Raw genomic sequence first — 21,905 nt, forward strand, 5'->3', positions numbered from 1 at the left:
CAGGTGCTTTGCTCGCACAGATGAGAGTGACACCAGTGTTTCTAGAGCAAGTGGCTCTGAAACAGCACGAAGACCCCGAGTTAGTGAAGATTGCCAGGACTGTTCAGTCTGGCCACAGTGCAGAGTTCAGATTTGACGGTGAGGGGATTCTTCGGCACGGTAAGAGGTTATGTGTACCATATGATAGCAGTTTGAAGGCAGACATTATGAGGGAAGCTCATAATGCGCGGTATAGCATTCACCCGGGAGCCACCAAGATGTATCAAGATCTGAGAAGGGTGTATTGGTGGCCAGCAATGAAGAGAGAAGTGGCACAGTTCGTGTCAGCCTGCGAGACATGTCAAAGGGTGAAGCTAGAGCACCAGAAGCCGGCTGGAATGCTTAACCCACTGCCGATTCCAGAATGGAAATGGGAGAACCTAGCTATGGATTTTGTAGTGGGGTTACCGGCGACGTCTAACAGACTAGACTCCATATGGGTGATTGTGGATAGACTCACTAAATCTGCTCACTTCATTCCAGTCAGGAGTAACTACTCTGTGGACAAGTTAGCGCAGGTGTATGTAGACGAGATAGTAAGGTTGCATGGAGTTCCAGTGTCGATCGTATCAGATTGAGGACCTCAGTTCACCTCCAAGTTTTGGCGGAGTCTGCAAACGGAAATGGGCACAAGGTTGGATTTCAGCACTGCTTTCCATCCACAGACAGACGGTCAGTCAGAGAGAACCATCCAGACCATTGAAGATATGCTGAGAATGTGTGTGTTAGACTTTGGCGGTTCTTGGAGGCAACATCTACCTCTGGTGGAGTTTGCCTACAACAACAGCCATCATGCTAGCATAGGGATGGCTCCTTATGAAGCTTTGTATGGGAGGAAGTGCCGAACACCTGTTTGCTGGGAAGAGGTAGGAGAGAAAACTCTTGCAGGGCCAGAGTTAGTTGAGATAACCAGCAAGTTAGTGCCTATCATCAGAGAGCGGATCAGAACAGCTGTAAGCAGACAGAAAAGCTATGCAGACATCCGTAGGAAGCAGATAGAGTTCCAGGAGGGAGATATGGTATTGCTTAAGGTGTCTCCGATGAAGGGAGTGGTTCGGTTTGGAAAGAAGGGTAAACTGGCCCCACGGTACATTGGTCCCTTTGAGATCTTGCAGAAGATCGGGCCTGTGTCGTATAAGCTAGATTTACCGGCTTCTATGGAACGAATTCACCCGGTATTCCATGTTTCTATGTTGCGGAAGTTTATGTCAGATCCAGAGAAGGTTCTTAGTGAACCTGAGGTGGAAATCTTAAGTGATCTCACCTATGTAGAGCAGCCCGTGCGGATCCTTGACACCCAGATCAGAAAGCTGAGAAACAAGGAGATACCAATGGTGAAAGTTCTGTGGAACCACCACAACCTAGAAGAGTGCACTTGGGAGACTCGGGAGTCCATGCTCCAGCAATACCCATATCTGTTTTAAGGTTAGTTTTTCCCCTGTTCTATGTGTTTATGTTGTGTTAGGGACATTCGGGGACAAATGTTCTTAAGGGGGGGAGAATGTAATACCCGGCTCGAGTCCGGCATCGGCATTCCTGTCGTCCGGTGGAATCTCGGGTGTCGGAACCCTCGAGAAAGGTAATGCATATGTTTTCCAAGGTATTTTCACTTGTTTTCATGTTTTGAAGTGTTAAAAGACTTGAGTTTTGAAAGAAAAGCAACAAGGGAGAAATGCAAAGGTTCGGCCGCCGAAGGTCACTTTCGGCCGCCGAAGGTCACTTTCGGCCGCCGAACATTGCATGGTTGCGGCTTCACGTTCGGCTGCCGAAGGTGGTCTGGCCAGCCACCTATAAAAGGGCCAAGGGTCGGTGGAAGGAGGTTATTTCTCCTCCACTTGCAGCCAGAGGTGAGTTTCAGCCTCTCCCACGTTGACTTTCATGTTTTCCATGATTTTCATCAAATCTTTCAAGAGTTTTAAGAGTTTTGGTGACTTATGAAGGTTTTGAGCAAAAGAACCAAGTTTTGAAGCTTGGAGCTTTGGAAGAGCTTTTCTTCATATCTCCACGTTAGGATCCTTCATCCTCAAGTGGTGTAAGAGGTAAGTGAAGATCCTGAGCTTCTTTGATGATTTTGAAAGGTTTTATGAAGTTTGTATGGGTAGTATGCATGTTTAGGTTTAGGTGAGGGTTTTGATGATTTGTGGTGTTCCCACATGTTATGTGCGATGTTTGTTTGGGGTTTGAGGGTAGGTTTAGACCCCTTTGTGCATATATATGTGTCTATGCTAGTTGGGAGTCGTTGATATGCATGTTTGTAGGTTTTTGGGCAAAGTTTGCATGAAACAGAGCAGGGTTCTGTCCTTCGGGCAAAACCAGGTTCGGCCGCCGAAGGAAGGTTCGGCCGCCGAACCCCTTGTGGAGGCAGTTTCGGCTGCCAAAGGTTGCCCCCGAAAGCTAGGCTTTCGGTTTAGAAAGAGACTTTCGGCCGCCGAAAGAGGGAGTTCGGCCGCCGAAAGAGGGAGTTCGGCCGCCGAAAGTGTGTGAGTTTCGTCTCTGGACGAGACCTTCGGCCGCCGAAGGTGCCGCCGAACATGCATGAGTTTCGTCTCTGGAGTGGGGTTTCGGCCGCCGAACCTGCCGCCGAAAGTGCCCTGTCCAGCTTTCTTTTGCATGTTTTATGTGATGGTTTTCGGTTTGTTTAGAGGGGTTTTGGGGAGTTTCTTAGAGATGTGCTTGAGTGAGTTTGGTCCCTCATTTGAGTCCACCTGTGTAGGTACGGACCAGAGGAATCAGGGAAATCAGCAGTGAGGCCAGTGTCAGAACCTGCAGTGTCAGTGCAGAGATAACCAGAGGTGAGTGGAACTTAACTTAATATTTTAATATGAAAACTGCATATTTTATCATACTTCATGCATCATGACTATGCGATAGGGTGAGTGCATTAGAGTACACGAATATGACGCATTGCATTTATCCTTGTACTTGGCATGGCTCCTTGTACATTGCTTATGTGAGACGGCACGGACTTCGTGAGGATTCATTAGCCCTCAGAGGAAAGACCTGGAACAGCCCTACGGGGACCAGGCACACAAAGACCTGGAACAGCCCTACGTGGACCAGGCACATGGTACTCCGGTACCCCAGATGAGATAGAGGGAGTTTTGATCCGTCCGACCGAGGTGATGTGCTTATATGTTGCATTCCATGAGAGCATGTTTTATCACCTGTTATTTTATTACTATTCTACTCACTGGGCTATAGTAGCTCATCCCTCTCCCCTAACTCCAGTTGTGCAGGTTCAGAGGTCAGAGAGAACTCAGCAGGGTACAGGAAGAGTACAGAGTGGTGTAATAGCTATTGTGGACATGTACATGTATAGAGATAGTGTATATGGACAGTGTATAGAATAGTGCTTGACTTATAAGACTTGTAATCCCTTTGTGGAGTCACATGATCAGTTTATGTATGTTTCTTTATTGTTGTATGGTTATGAGCAAAACCAGGCTTAACATTATGAGTTTGATCCGCTTAGAGCCATGAGGAGCTCTAGTAGGGATTAGTAGAGAACAGAGAGAGTGCATGCACAGGTTAAGCCTTGGAATGAAGAAAAGTTTTATGTTTTTACAGAAAATGTATGATCATGTATGGGATTTCACAGGTATACAGACAGGATAGCAGGCTTACTACGGGTCCCGGCGACCTTAAGTCGATCTGGATCCTAGTGCCGGTGGCAGTTCGGTTTCCGGGCTGTTACACCCGCCAACTATGGTGAAATGAAGACCCAACTTCACCCAATTTAAGTCTACCCGCTCAAGGGTCGGATAGCTATTTAGTATTCACTAAACGAATAATTAATTTATATATATATTTAATAATTTTAATAATATTATAATTTTATTATATAGTTTCAATAATATTTTTTTATATATATCATATACTTTTATAAATTTATAGTATTAAAATTATATAATTTTATTTAAAGGATTCAAATATTAATTTTAGTTCATTGCATATATATACAAATTCTCTCGTAGATTGTTTTTATATTTAATATTATTTAATTATTTTTATAAATTAAATTATTTATATAATTTAAATATAAATATCTCTTTTAGCCGTTAAACAATTATTAATAATACTATAATTTAATTATTTAATTATAATTCATTCTATATAAATAGATTTCACATAATATGTGTATTTATGTATGTATATATTTATTATTTTATCTAAAAATATGTTAAATTATTTTATAATTTTTAATTATATGAGTGAATTATATATTAATAATATAATATACTTTTATATATTAATTACACTTGTGTTTTTTTAATTAAAATTATATAATATTTTTATCGAGAATAGTATATAATATATATTAATATTAATATTATTATTATTATTATTATTGTTTAAGTATTAGTATTATTATTTTAATGTAAGTTATCTATTATTTTTAAAATAAGCGTAAAAATATTATAATTTTATTTATAAAAAATTAAAATTTGAATTAAAATTAAAATTTAAAAAGAATTAAAATAAAAATTGAAATTGAACTAAAATAATAATAAAATTATTTAAAACTATACTAATATTTAATTTTAAGTATGATTCTTAAACTCTAATAAATTTAATTTGATGGTAAGTGCAACTAATCGATTTTAATCGCAAACAATGTTGCAGCAAATGATTTTCATCCGTTAGATTCATTTTTATAAGGCAACAATTTCCATTTCAAAATTGTTGTAAAATTAATATATATTTACTTGATGACTTTGATCCAAACATCTAAGTTCACTATAAATTATCTGTTTCAATTCATTCACCTCTTCAATTTTCAATTTCAGCTAAATCGAGTTTGAATTAAAATTTTAAAATAATTAAATAAAAAAATATATTTTAAAAAAAAGTAAATGGAATATTCCAATAAGTATAGGAGTAAAAATAAACATTTATTTTTTTACTAATTAAATTAAATTGAAATTGAAATTTTGAGCTAATCAGACAAAGTTGAGAATACGTTAAACTAGGAGTAAAATTTAAATATTTAGCCGTTATTGAAAGTGGGGCTAGCATTTGGTCAGTTTGGTTTTGAACTAAATCGAACCGAATAAATCGAAAATTGAAATTTTAATATTTATAAAAATCGAATCGAATCGATTTTAGTCAAAAATAAAATCGAACCGAATCGATCTGATTCAATTTGATTCGATTTGGTTTAATCAGTTTTGATTTTTAATAAATTTTTTATTTTTTACATTTTATTTTTAATTTTTTCAAATTTAATTAAAATATTTTAATTTTAATATAATTTAACTTCTCTATATTATTAAAAATAATATATTATTATCACTAATTGGTTCGGTTTAATTTTTTTAATTTTTTTCTAATTAAAATCGAACCGAACTAAAATAACTGAAATTTTTAAAATTAAAAATCGAATTGAACCGAACTGAATTAAATAAAAAATCAAACTGAATTTTAAAATTAATTCAATTCGATATTTTTTTTAATTTAAACCAAATAGTACTAGGCATACTCGAAAGTGTACAACCGTATATAGCTACTATTTATTACTTTAACTAAATAAAAATTTAATAAATTAAAATTATATTTTACTTGAAAGCCCAAACCCAAACCTAAGCCCAATTCCTTAAATGGGTAGGTGTTACTGTTTGGTCGACGAGGTTCCCTGTCCTAAAACTTTGTGCTTTATGATGTCTTCTTATTGCCTAAGCAAACAGAATATTGATTGGCTAATGTCCTAATAAAATAGATAAAAGGCAATCATAGTGGTCGCCATGAGTAATGATTCCATGTATAAGCTGTCCTTAATGTCAAGCATTGTTAATATGAAATCTGTCTTCCCTGAAAAAGGAGTGTTGTTTGGTTTTCAGGATCATTGCTTCCTTACTACATCAAGGAAAATGAGTGCTGTTATTATTACTGTAATTGCTTTATTTTTCATTTTCTAGTTTTCATCTCCAGAAACGTTTTTCCTGCTTTTTGTCATTTTTCTCGTAATTTTAGCTTAAGAGATTGTAAGAATACACGTGGTTATAAAAGAAAAAATGAATGAAAATCAGTGGGTGGACCCCTTTCTTTTGTCTACCATTCAGGCACTTGAGCTTTAATTTTCGGTGGACCATTGTCTTCTTTCATCCTAAATCAATAATCAATCGGCGTGGACCCAACCATTATTCTCCAGAAAATGTAAACTAGAGACGGCCAAATTCTTCTGCACCAGTTTCAATGCTCCTTGTTGGCATCATCTTCAAAGCTTAGAACGGAATTCTACTTATAGTGTGGGTAGCCTGAACTCTTCAAAGGGTATTGCTGCCGCTGAGACTTAGCCAGGATGGATCCTATGATGAAGCTACTCTGTGTATTTGGGCTTCTAGTCTTGGCACAAACAAGAGCCGTGATGGGTTTCAGTGGCTTGCAGAAATGTGGATTCCAGGCAATTTACAACTTTGGAGATTCCAATTCAGATACTGGAGCAATATCTGCATCATTATCAGAGGTCACTTCACCAAATGGTGAAACTTTCTTTGGACATCCTTCAGGAAGATTCTGTGATGGTCGTCTGATTATAGACTTTATAGGTAAATATGCAAAAATCATACTTTCTCTTGTCGTCTTCCCTTAGGCAAATACTAATCTGAAGCTAAAAATTGTTGTTGGGAGCAGCTGAGAGGTTGAAATTGCCATATCTTAGTGCCTATCTGGACTCAGTTGGGGCAGTTTTCAGGCATGGTGCAAATTTTGCAACTGGAGGTTCTTCTATTCGCCCTGGTGGTTACAGCCCATTTCATCTGGGTATTCAAATTTCTCAGTTTGTACAGTTCAAAGCTCGCACCATAGCTCTGTATAATAAACTCAGCCCCAGTGGTCAGTACCCAGTTTCTTATTCCCTCTTATCACTCTGAATTTGTGATGTTTAGGCACCTTATAGAAATCTATCTGACTAAAATTCATCACAGAGCCTGAAACTATCCCACCCTTCAAAAGCAATCTTCCTAGGCCGGCAGATTTCTCAACGGCTCTATACACATTTGATATTGGCCAGAATGACTTGGCCTATGGATTTCAACACTCAACACAGGAGCAAGTTAGAAAGTCCATTCCTGATATTCTGAACCAGTTTTCAGAAGCAGTGCATGTGAGCAAGAAACCTAAACCCTTTAGCCAGATTGGAAAGTGATATTATACTAGCAGCTAACAGTCTGTTTCCATGGTGTTTCAGCTGCTGTATGAGGAAGGAGCTAGATTTTTCTGGGTACATAATACAGGTCCAATTGGTTGCTTGCCATATAGTTATTTATATCACCAATCAAATCCTGGTAATCTTGATCAATATAAATGTGTGAATTCTCAAAATGAGATTGCTCAGGAGTTTAACAGGCAGCTGAAAAATAAGGTATCCCAGCTGAGCACACAGCTTCCTCATTCAGCATTCACATATGTTGATGTGTACTCCACTAAATATCAACTAATAAGTACTGCAAAGAGCCAAGGTAACACTAATTCTCAGATCATGTTTAGAAAATTCTGTTCTTAGTTGTGGCAATGTGACAGGTCTAATAACTACTGGTGTTTGATCTTTTACAATTGGCAGGTTTCATCGATCCGATGAACTTCTGTTGTGGTAGTTTCTATGGAGTTCATATTAATTGTGGAAAGAAAGCCATAGTGAATGGAACAGTTTATGGGAACCCATGTCAGCATCCAGCAAAGCATATAAGCTGGGATGGCATACACTATTCTGAGTCAGCTAATTTATGGTTAGCAAATAGAATTCTCAATGGTTCTCATTCTTATCCACCTTTCTCAGTTGAGGACGCTTGTCAGAATCTCCAGAATGCCATTGGCTAAACAAGGTCATTGTTGAAACATGAAGCTTGATTAATACTTGATGGTTTGGTCTTCAAGTTGTTGCTAGATATGAGCCTAAATATGCATAAGAACAGATTATCTCAAATGGGAACTTGTTCAAATATTTATTCGTTTAAACCGAATAATCTTACCTTTATACATACCTAGTTCTTTTTGACAGAGAATGCAGATTGAGTTCTTGTGCTGAATTACTAACTTTTTACAGATGAACTGTGAATGCAATGACCAAATTATGCTTCCAGTACAGGATGCAAATGCAAAACAATCTAATCCAACCATATTCAAATGTACATGTTGCATTTCATTAACGCAAGAATTCTCAGATTTGTTGATTTGCTGGACGAATAAGGCTGCAGGATAGGATCTTTCCTAGTTTATATAAAGGATGGAATTACTAAGGGCCAATTCCAATTGCAGGCATTTGCTGCTTTAACTTGCTTGCTGATACTGAGATAATAATTTATAATGGAATAAATTCTGTACAAAGGGTTACAGAAATGTGTAGTGTCATATCAGTTTCCACAGTCACTGGACTTCTGTAATGGAATTTCATTCTCTTAGTTAGTAATATTCAGCCAAGTTATCCCCTTTATTTCATATTAAGTCTAAGTTTGTAGCATAAAAAACTCTGAATTAGCCGATTGGCATATCATCAAACAATAATATTTCTTGCAAGAGATCAATAATCATGGCCTCTAGAGGAGTGTTTTGGATCCTTGACCTATTGGTTATGGGACTGGAAATAGAAAAGTTTGCAATGGCTAGAGTTCTTTCGTCGAAATGTGCATTCCCTGCTATATAGTTTTGGAGACTCAACTGCAGATACTGGAGGAATGTCTGTAGCCTTTGGTCCTGTTCCTCCTCCCCATGGTGAAACCTTCTTTGAGAAACTTTCTGGGAGGTTCTGTGATGGATTTCATGGGTGAACTCCATGATCTCTAACCCTTCATTTTACATGATTCATTAAAAAAAAAAAAGTTTAAAAGAATTCTTGTAAAATCAAGTTTCAGCAACATTTCCTGACATCCTTGCTCAGTTCAGTCAGGCAGTTCTAGCAAAAAGCTTGGAAGAGACAACTATTAGAATGGCAAGATTTGATGATCCATGGAACTTCTTTTGTGGCATTCTTAAGCCTAATCTACTTGTGGGACTAAATCAGAAGACAAGAATAAGACTCGTGTAGCAACTGCTTGTCCTGATCCTCAGAAACACAGTAGCCGGGATGGTGTACACTTCAGTGAAGCTGCTACCCAATGGCTTGTGAAGAAGCTTTTTGATGGTTCTGTGTCTGACCCATCTATTCCTCTCAACCAGGCTTGTCCTTAGACTAAGAGAGCATGATAATGAAGAATAACTCAAAGAAGTGCTTGCCAATTGTCCTGAAACTCAGCACTTCATTAATCTTCAAGATGAATCTCCTACATTAAACCTCGACTTTTATAGCTTGGTCTGACAATAAATGTATTAAATTGAATTTTAGAGGTGTCGAATTTAATTTCTTAATTTTCTTTTTCATAGTAAAAAAAAAAACTGATTTTTAATAAAATTTATCGTTAATTATTGGTATTAATTTGCATTTTAAATACAAATTCTATTTATTAAAAAATGAATATTTTTTATTACTGTACGATACTATGTAGTCAAATACCTAGTGGTAAGCTCCTATTTTCTTCTATTAAAGTAGGTAAATGATATATTTAAAGTTTTTAATTTTTTTAAAATATACACTTAATATTCTTAAAATTATTGTTTTAAGTGTGGCTTAAAATTAGTTAATATAAAATATTTTTTAATTAAAGAAAAGTTATATTACTTTTTTAAAAAAATAACTTTTTTTGAAATAGAATGTCATTTCGTAGGTTTTGAAAATTTTATTCTTTCTATATATATATAAATTTATTAATGTTTATTATATTTTAAAATATTATAATTAAAAATTGAAAAATAAGTTATATTATAAAAAATATTTCCACGCAAATTTTGAGGGAGTATAAAAGTATGTGGCATCCATCAATCCTTACTGTAAATTGGTTTAATGATGAGAGTTTGAATCTTAATATTATTGTTGTTCAATATTCATTTTTAATTCGACCTATTAGTAACTTGAATATTGATCGATTTGATTTAAAAGTAAATCGAATAAATTAAAATAAAATTTTAATAAATTAAAATAAAATTTTAATATTTTTAAAAATTAAATTAAATTAATTTTAAATATAAATCAATTTGAATTAAATTGATATGATTCGATTTAATTCAATTTAATTAATTAAATTTTTTAATAAACGGTTTATTTTTTATATTTTATTTTTAATATTTTAAAATTTAATTAAAATATTTTAATTTTAATTATGATATAATTTTTTATATTATTAAAAATAATATATTATTGCCTTAATTAGTTCAGATTGATTTTATTATTTTTTTATTAAAATCAAAGCGAATCAAAATAATAAAAAATTTTAAAATTAAAATTGAATCGAAAATGATAAAATATCCGATCAAAATTTTAAATTAATTTAGTATGGTTCATTTTTTTAAATTTGAATCGAAATACTGTCTTATTAAAAATTCAAAATTTTGAATTTAACCACTTAAATCTCAGCATATTATATATAGTTTAGATTTTTAAAATTAGTTTCAATTTTATTCATATCTTCACATTGTCAAAGCAATTGACTCTTTTATTTTCTATATATAGAAACCACATGACATATAGAAATTCTTTATAAAATAATAAAATATTTAATGGTTGAAATTAACTAATAATTAATTTTTAAATTTTTTAAAATTTTAATAATATTTTAATATTTTTTTAAAAAATAATAAACTAACTACAATGAGTTTCTACCATAAAAATTAAATAATATATATTTTTTAAGAAAAGAAGCAAAAAGAAAGCAATGAGGATGGTGGGAATGTAAATGCAAAAGAAAAGCTTTTTCATGTCTTGGTCAGAAAAGCATCTTCTTCTTCTTCTTCTTCAACTTCACCATATCTTCTTCTTTTATAAAAGTTTTATTTCTCCATCTTTAGTTTGTTTGTTTGCATGTGTTTCTTTGTCTGTTTCCGGTTTGACTGAAACCTCTTGATTCTCAATTTGTCAAAAATTCTCTATTTAATGGCCCCAACCAACTTTTTGCACTCCATGTTTTCATTTCCCCCTTTTCTCAGTAGTCTTTTAATTTTAAAAAACGACTATTCATTTTCCATAATTTCAAAATTATAACTATTTACATTTCAAAAAGATAAATTAATTAATATATTTTTAAAAATAAAAAAATTAAATAATTAGTTTCATTAAATTATTAAATTAAATAATAATTTTCCCTTATTATAATAGCTTACAATAACGTGAAGTCCTATGATAATCACAAAAAGGGTTGAATGCGGTATTTGAATTTTTACAAAAGAAAAACATTATTGAAAAGGATGGACATAGAAATATTAGTATTCTGTTGATAGAAAAAAGGACATAAAGATATTCTGATAGATTTTAAAAAGTCGTACCATAATCAAGTCACACAAATAATATTCAAAATCAACACAGTATACAAAATCAATCTGTGTATATAATTTTAAGTTTTTGAATTGCTGCTAGTTTTTTTTATTTTTTAAGTTTCATCTATAGTTTTTGATAAATCTTTTTTTCCTTCTATTTCATGATAGATCTGATTTTCTTCTTGGTCCATCATATGGGTCCATTAAATGGGTCTTTCAATGTTCTGTTTGATGAAAGGACCTGCAAAATAAGAAAAAACGGTCAGGGGTCTATCGGATGCTCCAGTGGAGATCCTCCGACGTTTAAATCAGATTTTATGAATTAGAGTAGTATATTTAGATAAGAGTTGCAGAGAGAAAATACAAATAGAGTCCAGAAAGGAGAAGAAAGAAGAAGAAAGAAGAAGAGAGCTTTAAGAAGAGAGAGCCTCCCTGAAAGAGAAGACCCCCCAGTCTATAGTGCTACCTGTCCATGTCACTCAGGCCTATATGTACGGACCCCATTCTCCACGCCAGGTGGCCATTTAATTCTCCCTGTTATACATGCGAACAGGGTTGGTGAGTGACTGGGCCTATTTTCCTATTGGGCCTGTGCTCGTATTTGATCCGAGTTGCCCTGGGTTGCTGGTCCCGGGCTTGTGAAATCGGACCGTCTTTCGAGCGTATGGTCTGACGGGCTTTGGACTTATGGTATTCTTTTGGATCCGTCCTTATTCCTGAGCTAGGAAAGTCAGGCGGTTATCAGTTTCATTATTATTTGTCGAAAGTGATATAAACCGATGAATATTAGCGCTAGAGTCTTGTATTTGACTCCTTTAAATTATTTTATGGTTATATTAGACTGAAAAAATTATGAGTTGACTTCATACTGAATTATACTGACAGTAATTGTTAGCAATAGCTTTAGATGAACATAACAAGCGTTTTGATGGTTGTACGATTGGCATTTTAGGTTGACGCACTAAATTTAGTGTTAATTTTGTTGTATCAATTTTATAGTTATTGATCTTTGGCTATGATTAAATTTGCGATCGTTATATTAGATGGTTGGTGCTGCAAGTGGATGCATATTAGCTAAGAGATTTTTTATTCTCTCTTTGAACTAAATTAGACTTTTAATATTGAGTTAACCTTTATATTAGGTGATCGGTGCTGCGGATGAATACATATTAGTTAGAAGACTTTTTATTCTCTCTTTGAGTTAGATCCACCTTTAATATTGAGTTAGACTTTTATATTTATTTATAATTGAAATTTAATTGAATTTGATTTTTTTAAAAAATTATAGTATGTGGGAATTTTAAATGTAATTTACTTTATATCAGTAAAAAAAAAAAATTGAACATCTTTATAGAGATCTTGTGGTGGAGGTAAGGTATGGTCATGGAAAATGGAACATAAAAAGGCCAGAAAAGAAAGAAAATTCAGTGACATATAAGAAAAGGGATACTTTTTCTCTGGAGAGGTCGAAAGAGGAATATGTAGTGTGGGCCACACACGGCCACAGTCAACAGCGAGTATCTTTGACATTCCCATGCCACCATCAAAAGTTTAAGAGACTTGTAAAGTGCCAAGGCCGCTATTGTAGTACCTCTGTGTTTGCTTAAAATATTATTTTAATACAAAATTATATTATAAACTCTAAATTAAGTTTTTTTTAAATTTTAACTCTAAATTAAGTTATAAATTTTAAAATGAAAAATTAATTAATTCACATATTATTTTTTTTTATATTTTTTTCAATTTATTATTACACCCTCCAATGATTTATTTTCTTGAATATTTCCTTAATTATTGTACGTGATTACATTTTAAGGTTATCTTTGAATTTTTATTTTATTTACTGTATCATATGTTTTTAATTTTATATCAATAGATTGGAAGGAATATTTTTATCTATTTTCCTTTAGTGCTAAGGTAAAAGAAATTAAAGAAAATATATCCTCATCACGCTCTAACGAAGGATGCCATTATTGCACCTCAAATACAGGAAATTAATTTTAAATATAATGAATTACAATAATATTATTATCATAATTAATCATAATTATTAAATTATGATATACATGCATATAATAATTATAATCGCTATTAAATTTTAGAAATTAACGGCTGTAAAATTATTATTTTAATATTTTTAAAACAATAAGTTAATAGCAATTTAAAATTTTTATAAAAAAATTTATTTTTTTATTATATATATAATAATATGTTATTATAAAAAATTTATTTTATATTTAATAAAATTATAATTTTAACTAATTTTTTATTTATTATTAAAACATAAATAAATTATTATTTTATATTCAGCTGCGGATACAAATGTAACATATTTTAAATAAATAATAATTTATAAATATAATTAAAATATATAAAATAATAATTTATCACCCGCATTTTAAATTTATTTTATAATTTTTAATGTAAACACCGATAATTATATATATATATTTAAGCATGGAATTGTCTCTATCAAGTGCCACCCGAGTCAAAAGCATGGAATTTAATTTTTATTAAGTTCTTGATGCTTTGTAATTAATATAATTTAATGTGATTTTCTCAACAATTCAAATAAACCTTTAGTGTCAGCTTATGCATATCAATTTAAATTTAATTAATGATAAATTATTCACACCAATAAATTTTGATTAATAATATTGAAATCATATTTAAAAATGCAAAGTTCTGAATTTAATTTTTATTTTTGGTTCACTTGCTATGACAATACATGAATGCTTTAATTTTTTTCTATTTTATACATTTGAAAATTATTCTATGTATGATATTTATCACGATCAATAATCATAATAAAATTATTATATGTGTGAGATTTTCATCCCACATTAAAAAAGAAATATAAAATTTATAAGCAGATAACTCAGAATTATCAAATAATTTAAATTAATTATTTTGAATTATCTGAAAAATATATTCAAAAAGTTATTTAGTTCGGTTGATTTATTATGGTCCGTATAATAAAAATATAAAATTTATATTTCATAATGAAGGATATAATTGTAATTTTACGAGTGCAGGGTGTATAAACGAAAGCCATTCAAATGACCTTAAACTTTTGGATTACAACGAATGTTGGAAGTAAAATCTGTGCATGGGCTTGAGGATTCGGCTTGCTGCCAACTTGCAAGAGATTCTTTTTCCTCTTGTGATATAAATACGTGTGCATCCATCTCCATTCCTTCAACTCCATCAATTCAAATTTCCTTATTAATTCTCAGGATCAACACTGCTACTTCCACAACTCTCATGGCCTCTAGAAATGAGTCATCTGATACTCTAAGGTTCTCTCTCTCTCTCTCTTTCTCTCTCTTGTGTAGCACACATATGGATGTGTTTGTCTAGATCCCTACCTTAAATTATTTACTTCAAGATAGATTAGCATCCAATGTTTAGGATCAGGATGGTTTCTTTCATTTGTGTGGATCTTAGAATGTATTGTCATACTATGTTTTTCTTGGATTCTAATAAAACTTTTCTTATAAAAAAATTATAACGTATTGTTTCGTATCCATTTTTCATGATCGGTATGAACATAAATATATTGAATGCCAAACCATAAAATTTATATGCTTTTCCTTGTACTATGTTTGTGCACATTACTAGAAAATTTTATATTAACTAATTGTTGTATATACTATGATTAACGGCTATAATATATAATCTTCGAATATACAAAAATTGTATTATAAAATTTCGTTAGACTCCGATTAAATAGGCTTTCCGAACTAAATGAATATAGGATTTTTTGATAGCATGATATTAGTTATTGAGGTATAATATATATAAAGTGCCAAAACTAATAATATTTGCATTTGTATTTGCAGGAACAAGTGTGCAGCTTGCTTCAGACAATTCAACAAAATGGAACACCTAGTGGAGCACATGAGAATCTCCTATCACTCAGTTCATGAACCCATTTGTGGAATCTGTAAGAAACACTGCAGATCCTTTGAATCCTTGAGGGAACATCTTATAGGTAATAATTTTTCAGTAAGAACTTATCCTCACTCAGATAATCTCCAGCTAGTTTCCTATTATTATTAAGGGTTTAATTTGCATGCTTTGCTTCTACAGGTCCACTGCCTAAGCAAGAATGCAAAATTATTTTCGATGTCGTAGGATGCAAATTTTGCTTGACCATCCTTGATAGCTACAATTCTCGCATGATTCATCAAGGAAGATGCCAACTTTCAAATGTTAATGCTGTATTGATCGTCAACTTCAGTACCCTTTATTAATTAATTAGCAATTTCCATAGTCTAGCTAAGTATTTGCTGGGTTGTTGCTTGCTTTAGGGACTGATTGCTCGCATGCCTAACTTAGGCCTGCGAGACAACTTGACAATTGACAGTGGCTACACAAGAGGTCCTCAAGTAGTTGCTCTTGCCTGCAAAATGGTAGGAGGCGGCAATGATGGCTCTGTAGACCTTTGTGGAAGGATTTGCCTTATTGATGAGAACGAAAATATAATCTTCCACACTTATGTAAAACCACCAGTTCCTGTTGCCAATTTCAGGTAACAATATTGCGTACTATGTTTTTTCGAAAATCAAAATTTGAACTGCTATGTTACTATTATGGAATTTTCTGATTCGGAGAGATTGCGAATGATTGTTGTGAAGGTTCATATATTGAGCTTAGGGTTGCTTCTATCAAAATTTTTTTAATGTGGGACATTCAGCAACCAGGCAATGTAAATGTTAGCTGTGTTTATTGATTCTTGCAAATACTTTGCAGGTATGAAAGTAGTGGCATTCGGCCTGAGTACTTAAGGGATGCAATGCCACTGAGGTTGGTTCAATCCAAGGTTCAGAACTTCCTTTGCAATGGAGAACCCTTGTGGAAAGTTCGACCCAGAGGAGGAAAAGCAAGGATTCTTGTGGGTCATTGTTTGGACCATGACCTTGACCTTTTACAACTAGAATATCCAGCTATGATGATCAGGTAAATAAAGCTTCTACTGCTAGAAGCTAGCCAAGTTGCAACTTTTTTAAATGAAAACTCATTTCTTTTCAATTATTCTGAGTAACCTTGTGAGAAAAAGTATCTTGAATGGATTCCATTACAGGGATACAGCAAAATATCCTCCATTGATGAAAACAAGCAAGCTCAGCAACTCACTCAAGTACCTAACACAGGCCTATCTTGGGTATGTACTCTTGTTTCCTCTTCGTCTAAATTTCTCTTATATAACATATACTTTAATATCATCTGCCTATATATTTAAGGAAAAATTATCATTTGGTCCATGAAATATAGAAAAACCCATTAATTAGTCCCTTAATTTAAAAAAAATACATTATAATGTCATTATAATTTTATAGGTATGATATTCAAACTGGCATTCAAGACCCTTATGAGGATTGTGTTGCAATAATGAGGCTTTACATGAGAATGAGATCCCAAAAGCATGCACCAGAAGATTACCCACTTGCTTCAGATCCACAAAATCGAAACAATTTTGCTTCATGGAGGCAAGCTGAGCTTGAGAGGATGAGCCCAGAAGAAATGCTTGCAATATCAAGGTCTGATTACTATTGTTGGTGCTTGGACTCCTAGAGGAAATGGATGTTAATCCTAAACAATGGAGCTAAAATCCTTCAACACATATATGATATATATCAGTCCAATGGTGGAAAGAATTACCATAATTATCCAATATTTATTACAGCTAGGAAAATAATTAATAAATTGGAAATATATTATATGCATATTTCCATGAGCTACTTAATTAATTATTCTGTAGTAATCCATGCAGCTGAGTTTATGTGCTAATGTATATGTTTATATAAAAGCTCTTAACAATAAATCAATCCAACTTTATTACCATAGTTAATGTGCTTACTCCATTTCTTGCTTTACTTCATGAATTTCATTTCTTTGTCGGTAAGACGAACAATAGAATATGTATTCAAGAAAATAGGTTGGACCTAACTTATCGGGAGTGTTTAAGGGGTTATAAGGGACATATTACTCTATTTTAATAAATTAATGTAAATTTTAAGTAAATATATGGAGCGTCAAATATTTATAAAAGGTTTAATATTAGATGAAAGATTCTGGTACCATTTTAAGAAAATAAATCGAGTTTAATTCATTTAAAAATTAATCCAAGAGGAGGAGTGCTCAAATATTTATACTCAGAGAATATCATTTTTATACTAAATTTAAGTAGGCATGTGCAATCGGTCGGTTTGGTTTTGAATCGAACCGAATCAAAAAAATTAAAAATTAAAATTTAAAAATATTAAAAATTGAACTAAATCGATTATTAAGACATAATCGAATCAAATCAAACCGATAAAAATTAGTTCAATTTGGTTCGATTATATTAAAACCAAAATTTATAAATTTAACACGTTTGACTTTGAGCTGCTGATTGGATTGGGTAAGGGAAGAGAGGAAAGAGGTTGGGTTTGGACTGCTGATTGTGTTGAATAAGGGTTAATATAATAATATATAGTAAAATCGGTTAATTCGATCAATGGTTATTAAACACATTTAAACTGAATCGAATTAAAAATCGAATAATCTAAAAAATACTAATTGAACCAAACTAAATGTTATAGCCAGTTGATATAACATTAATTTTATAGGTGTGCTTATTATAGCTAGATGATTAATTTTTAGAGTATTATTAATAAAAAATATACAATATGTCACTGGTTATTTATAATATTATTAATAAAAGTTAAAATTTTTTAAATATAAAAAATAAACACATAATTTATAATATTAAATATAAACATTCAATAAAATATTTTAATATATATTATTTATATGTGTTGCTTTGTATAATAGAAATTTATTTATAATAAATATTTATTCAATATAATATATTTAATATTATATATAATAAATATAAAATATATTTAATTTTAATATAAAATTTAAATTAAAGGATTATATATTTTAATTAATAATATAAAATTTCAGAAATTATATTATAATTTATTGTTAATTTATATAAATTTAATGTAATTCTCTTCACTATAATTATAACAAATTAAAAATATTTGATTTTATTATTTAAAATTTAAAGTATCAAATACAAATGTGAATTTTCATAAATATTTAAATTTTTTTATCTAATATTCTTTAATTTTAATTTTAAAGTAAATAAGTTAAAATTAGCATTTTATTACTTAATACAATAAAAATAAAATTTCTTTTAATTGGTATGATAAAAGTAATCCTCTCCCCTACTTTTAAAGTATATTTTATAGAACTTATTTGTAATTTCTAATTTTGAAAAGTAGAAAACTTTATATATTTTCATAAATGAGCTTTTATAAATATATTTTAAAAAGTAGAGAAGATAGATAATTTTATTCTTCATTATATTAATCAAAATAATATCTAATTTTAAAAAAGTGAAATAAAATATTAATTTTTATTAAATAAAGTAATAAAATACTAATTTAATTAGCTATAAATGAAATGAAATTTTAAAATTGACTTATAATTAACAAAAACTTAAAATAATTTGAATTTTTTTATTATTAGAATTCATACCACATCAGCAACCATATTACATAGTGTTATCAAAGTCACATTAGCAATCATATCCACAGTTTCAATTCTCAATTTCGATCAACGGCTAAAATTAATATAATATGGCTTATTATTCGTTATCACAGTATGAAATGAAGCAACAGCTGGCATGCTAAGATCAACCACAATGGAACAGTTCATTCAACAAGATCCGTTCGGATCGGACTAGGATGAATGGGATTGGTCTGACCTCTCGCTCAGATGCCGACAGATATCCCATGCCACGTTTCGTGAACAGCTATGCCCGAGAATGAATGAATTGTGATATAGCGTGGAATAAGCCATTGCTCTATTCCCAACTCGAAATCTATAAAGGACCTTAAGGGAGAGAAAAATAGGAGGTCCTACACCATGCTGCCTCGGAACGATTGAAACCACCGTAATTCAATAAATTAAAAATTTAAATTTTAGTATTTATAAAAATCAAATCGAATTGATTTTAATTAGAAATCGAATTGATATGATTCAATTCAATTTGATCGGTTTGAATTTTTAATAAATTTTTTATTTTTTATATTTTATTTTTAATATTTTAAAATTTAATTAAAATATTTTAATTTTAATATAATCTAATCTCTCTGAAAATAATATAATATTATTATTAATCGGTTCGGTTTAATTTTTTATTTTTTTATTAAAATCGAACCGAAACGAATCTAAATAACTGAAAATTTTAAAATTAAAAATCAAATTGAATTAAATTAAAATAAATAAAAAAATTAAATTAAAATTTTAAATTAATTTAATTTGATTGATTTTTTCAATCTGAACCAAATAGTATTACCCTTAAATGCACGTTACGTCGCCAAATAAAGGTGAAAACCCCTTGTATAGGTTGGGCATTCCTGCGCACCGGACATCCTGCAAGAAAAGGCCCCTTACTATGGAAGACGCAACTCCTTGAGTTGCGCGAAACCCGTTGCTCGTTAACGCATCCGTTTTCAATAAGAACGTTTAGGCTTTACTAATAAAATACAAAAGGCTTTTTCAGCTTACTCTGCTACAACGGACCATTAACAGGGTGTCGCGATTATGGGTCTGGGCTTGACATTAACAATATATTGGAGCATCTCCACCTTTGGAGAAATTCTTATAATTAATTTAACCTTATAAATACTTAACATTTTTAAACGAGTTTACCACAAAGACATCAACATTGGACCAATGGAAGAAAATTCATATAAACATTCAACTAGGTTGTGTTAAAATAGGTAGATGAAAATATTCATAATAACTAGTAAACCTCCATTAAACATTACTTTCCGAAATAATCGAATCAATAAAATTTGAAGAAAAGCTAACTACAAAAACATACCCATGACTCTTCCACATTAACGAAAAGTCTCATCTCAATCCTTATCTATTGACTGAGAAGTAAATATCCAAATATAAAAATTACGAAAAAATTCCATATAAGAACTAAGAGATTTTGTTTTTATCAAAAGTAAAATGTCCAGCTTGTAATTAGGAATCAAATCCTTCAATACAATAACTGCCCGAGAATTGCCGCCATAAATCTATCAAAGAGGTCTGCATATTCTGAAAATTGATTGGATTGTATATGAGAAACATCCCCACCATACAGAAATCATAAGTGACGATCGGAATATCTCTGGAGCTCTTAATAGGGACAACAACATCTTCTTTTTTATCGATAGTCAGTTGGCGTAGATCGTCTTTCATGAGGAAGAGGAAAGAAGAAGTTAGGTTTAAGAGGAGGAAAAGGCCAGATATCGAGTCACAAAGAGATTACAGAAAGAAACTTGCGTCGAAAGTAATAAGAGCAAATTATTGACCACTAAAGCAGTAAGTAACCGTTTCAAAATAATCTTCTAAAGACTAGCATAGCTGGTTAACTGATTAAGACTAATAAAGAAACGTTGCTCAACAAATTAGGAATCACAATTCAACACTTTCGGTATATGTCAGGCCTCATTGTTAACTTCCATAAGATTTCTCTCTTTAGTATCAATGTGGATGTTGATCTTATCTAACAAACTGCTAATCTTTGTTGTAGTAAGATGGATTCACTACCCATATACTATCTTGGCTTCTCTCTTGGGGCAAGAAGTAGAAGGTGTATCATAGGTTCCCATTTGTGCAGAATATTAAGCAGAAATTGTCATTCTGAAAGATTCTCTTTTTATCAGGAAGGCTAGCCTTGATCAAACCTTGCATTTGCAGCTTATCTTTCTATTATCTCGTAGTTTTTAAAGTAACCAAGAAGATTGCCTATATAATTGAAGCAAGAGTGAGGGACTTTTTCTGGTCTGGTGGGATTCCTACAAAGAAGATTCATCTTGTTGAAAGGAGCATGCTTCTACTGCCAAAGAAACATGGTGAATTAGGCATTAAAGACATTAGCCTTCACAACAATCATCAATACGAGTCTCTTTGGGCTCAAATCTTAAAAACAAAATACACTTTCCAATAAGAGTATGGTCTATTCCTTTCAATTGGTACCAATCTATCACCTGTTTGGGCAAATATTCAAAAATCTATTAGTTCAAAAGGCTCCTTCTCTATTCTAGAGCATATCAGATTGGTTCTTGGCAATGGTACTAAAGTGAATGGAGTTTCTTATTTGTATTCCACCTTTTGTCCCATCTCTCTTATTTGAATGGAGTTTCTTAGTTCATGGGAGCTTGCAATTTGAGTTGCTCTTGCATATATTATATTATGATCATTGTGGTTAGCAAAAAATGAAAAGATTTTTAGGATAAAAATTTGACCTTTGATCACTTGTGCCTATCATTTTACATCAGTGTCTTTTAGGCTTAAAGGCTTTGGATGCCTCTTCCCATTTCGATTCTTAATTTACTTATATCTCCTTATGTTATTAAGAATTGGGCTAATCCAAGCCCATTTTCTCGACCTATGATCCTCTGGAAAAAGCCTGTAAAAAATTGATTTAAGTGGAAGGTGGATGTGTCCACCAAAGGGACACCTGGCCCAGC

At 31.9% G+C, this 21,905-nt stretch overlaps 2 protein-coding genes across 2 annotated transcripts; both read left to right on the forward strand.

Annotated features, from left to right (window-relative positions):
- The first annotated feature begins 6,153 nt into the window (after positions 1-6,153).
- LOC110601016 (GDSL esterase/lipase At3g27950) lies at positions 6,154-8,043 on the forward strand. The gene is made up of 5 exons (XM_021737989.2): positions 6,154-6,584; positions 6,670-6,870; positions 6,963-7,141; positions 7,226-7,496; positions 7,598-8,043. Exons 1-5 carry the CDS (start codon positions 6,338-6,340, stop codon positions 7,852-7,854), a joined length of 1,155 nt encoding a protein of 384 aa, XP_021593681.1. The 5' UTR covers positions 6,154-6,337; the 3' UTR covers positions 7,855-8,043.
- Positions 8,044-14,592: 6,549 nt separating this feature from the next.
- Positions 14,593-17,194, forward strand: LOC110601017 (RNA exonuclease 4). The gene is made up of 7 exons (XM_021737990.2): positions 14,593-14,675; positions 15,219-15,370; positions 15,469-15,599; positions 15,690-15,910; positions 16,132-16,338; positions 16,463-16,543; positions 16,719-17,194. Exons 1-7 carry the CDS (start codon positions 14,641-14,643, stop codon positions 16,951-16,953), a joined length of 1,062 nt encoding a protein of 353 aa, XP_021593682.1. The 5' UTR covers positions 14,593-14,640; the 3' UTR covers positions 16,954-17,194.
- The last annotated feature ends 4,711 nt before the right edge of the window (positions 17,195-21,905 follow it).

Source organism: Manihot esculenta, chromosome 15 (assembly GCF_001659605.2).
Source record: "Manihot esculenta cultivar AM560-2 chromosome 15, M.esculenta_v8, whole genome shotgun sequence".
NCBI classification, from domain to species: Eukaryota; Viridiplantae; Streptophyta; class Magnoliopsida; order Malpighiales; family Euphorbiaceae; genus Manihot; species Manihot esculenta.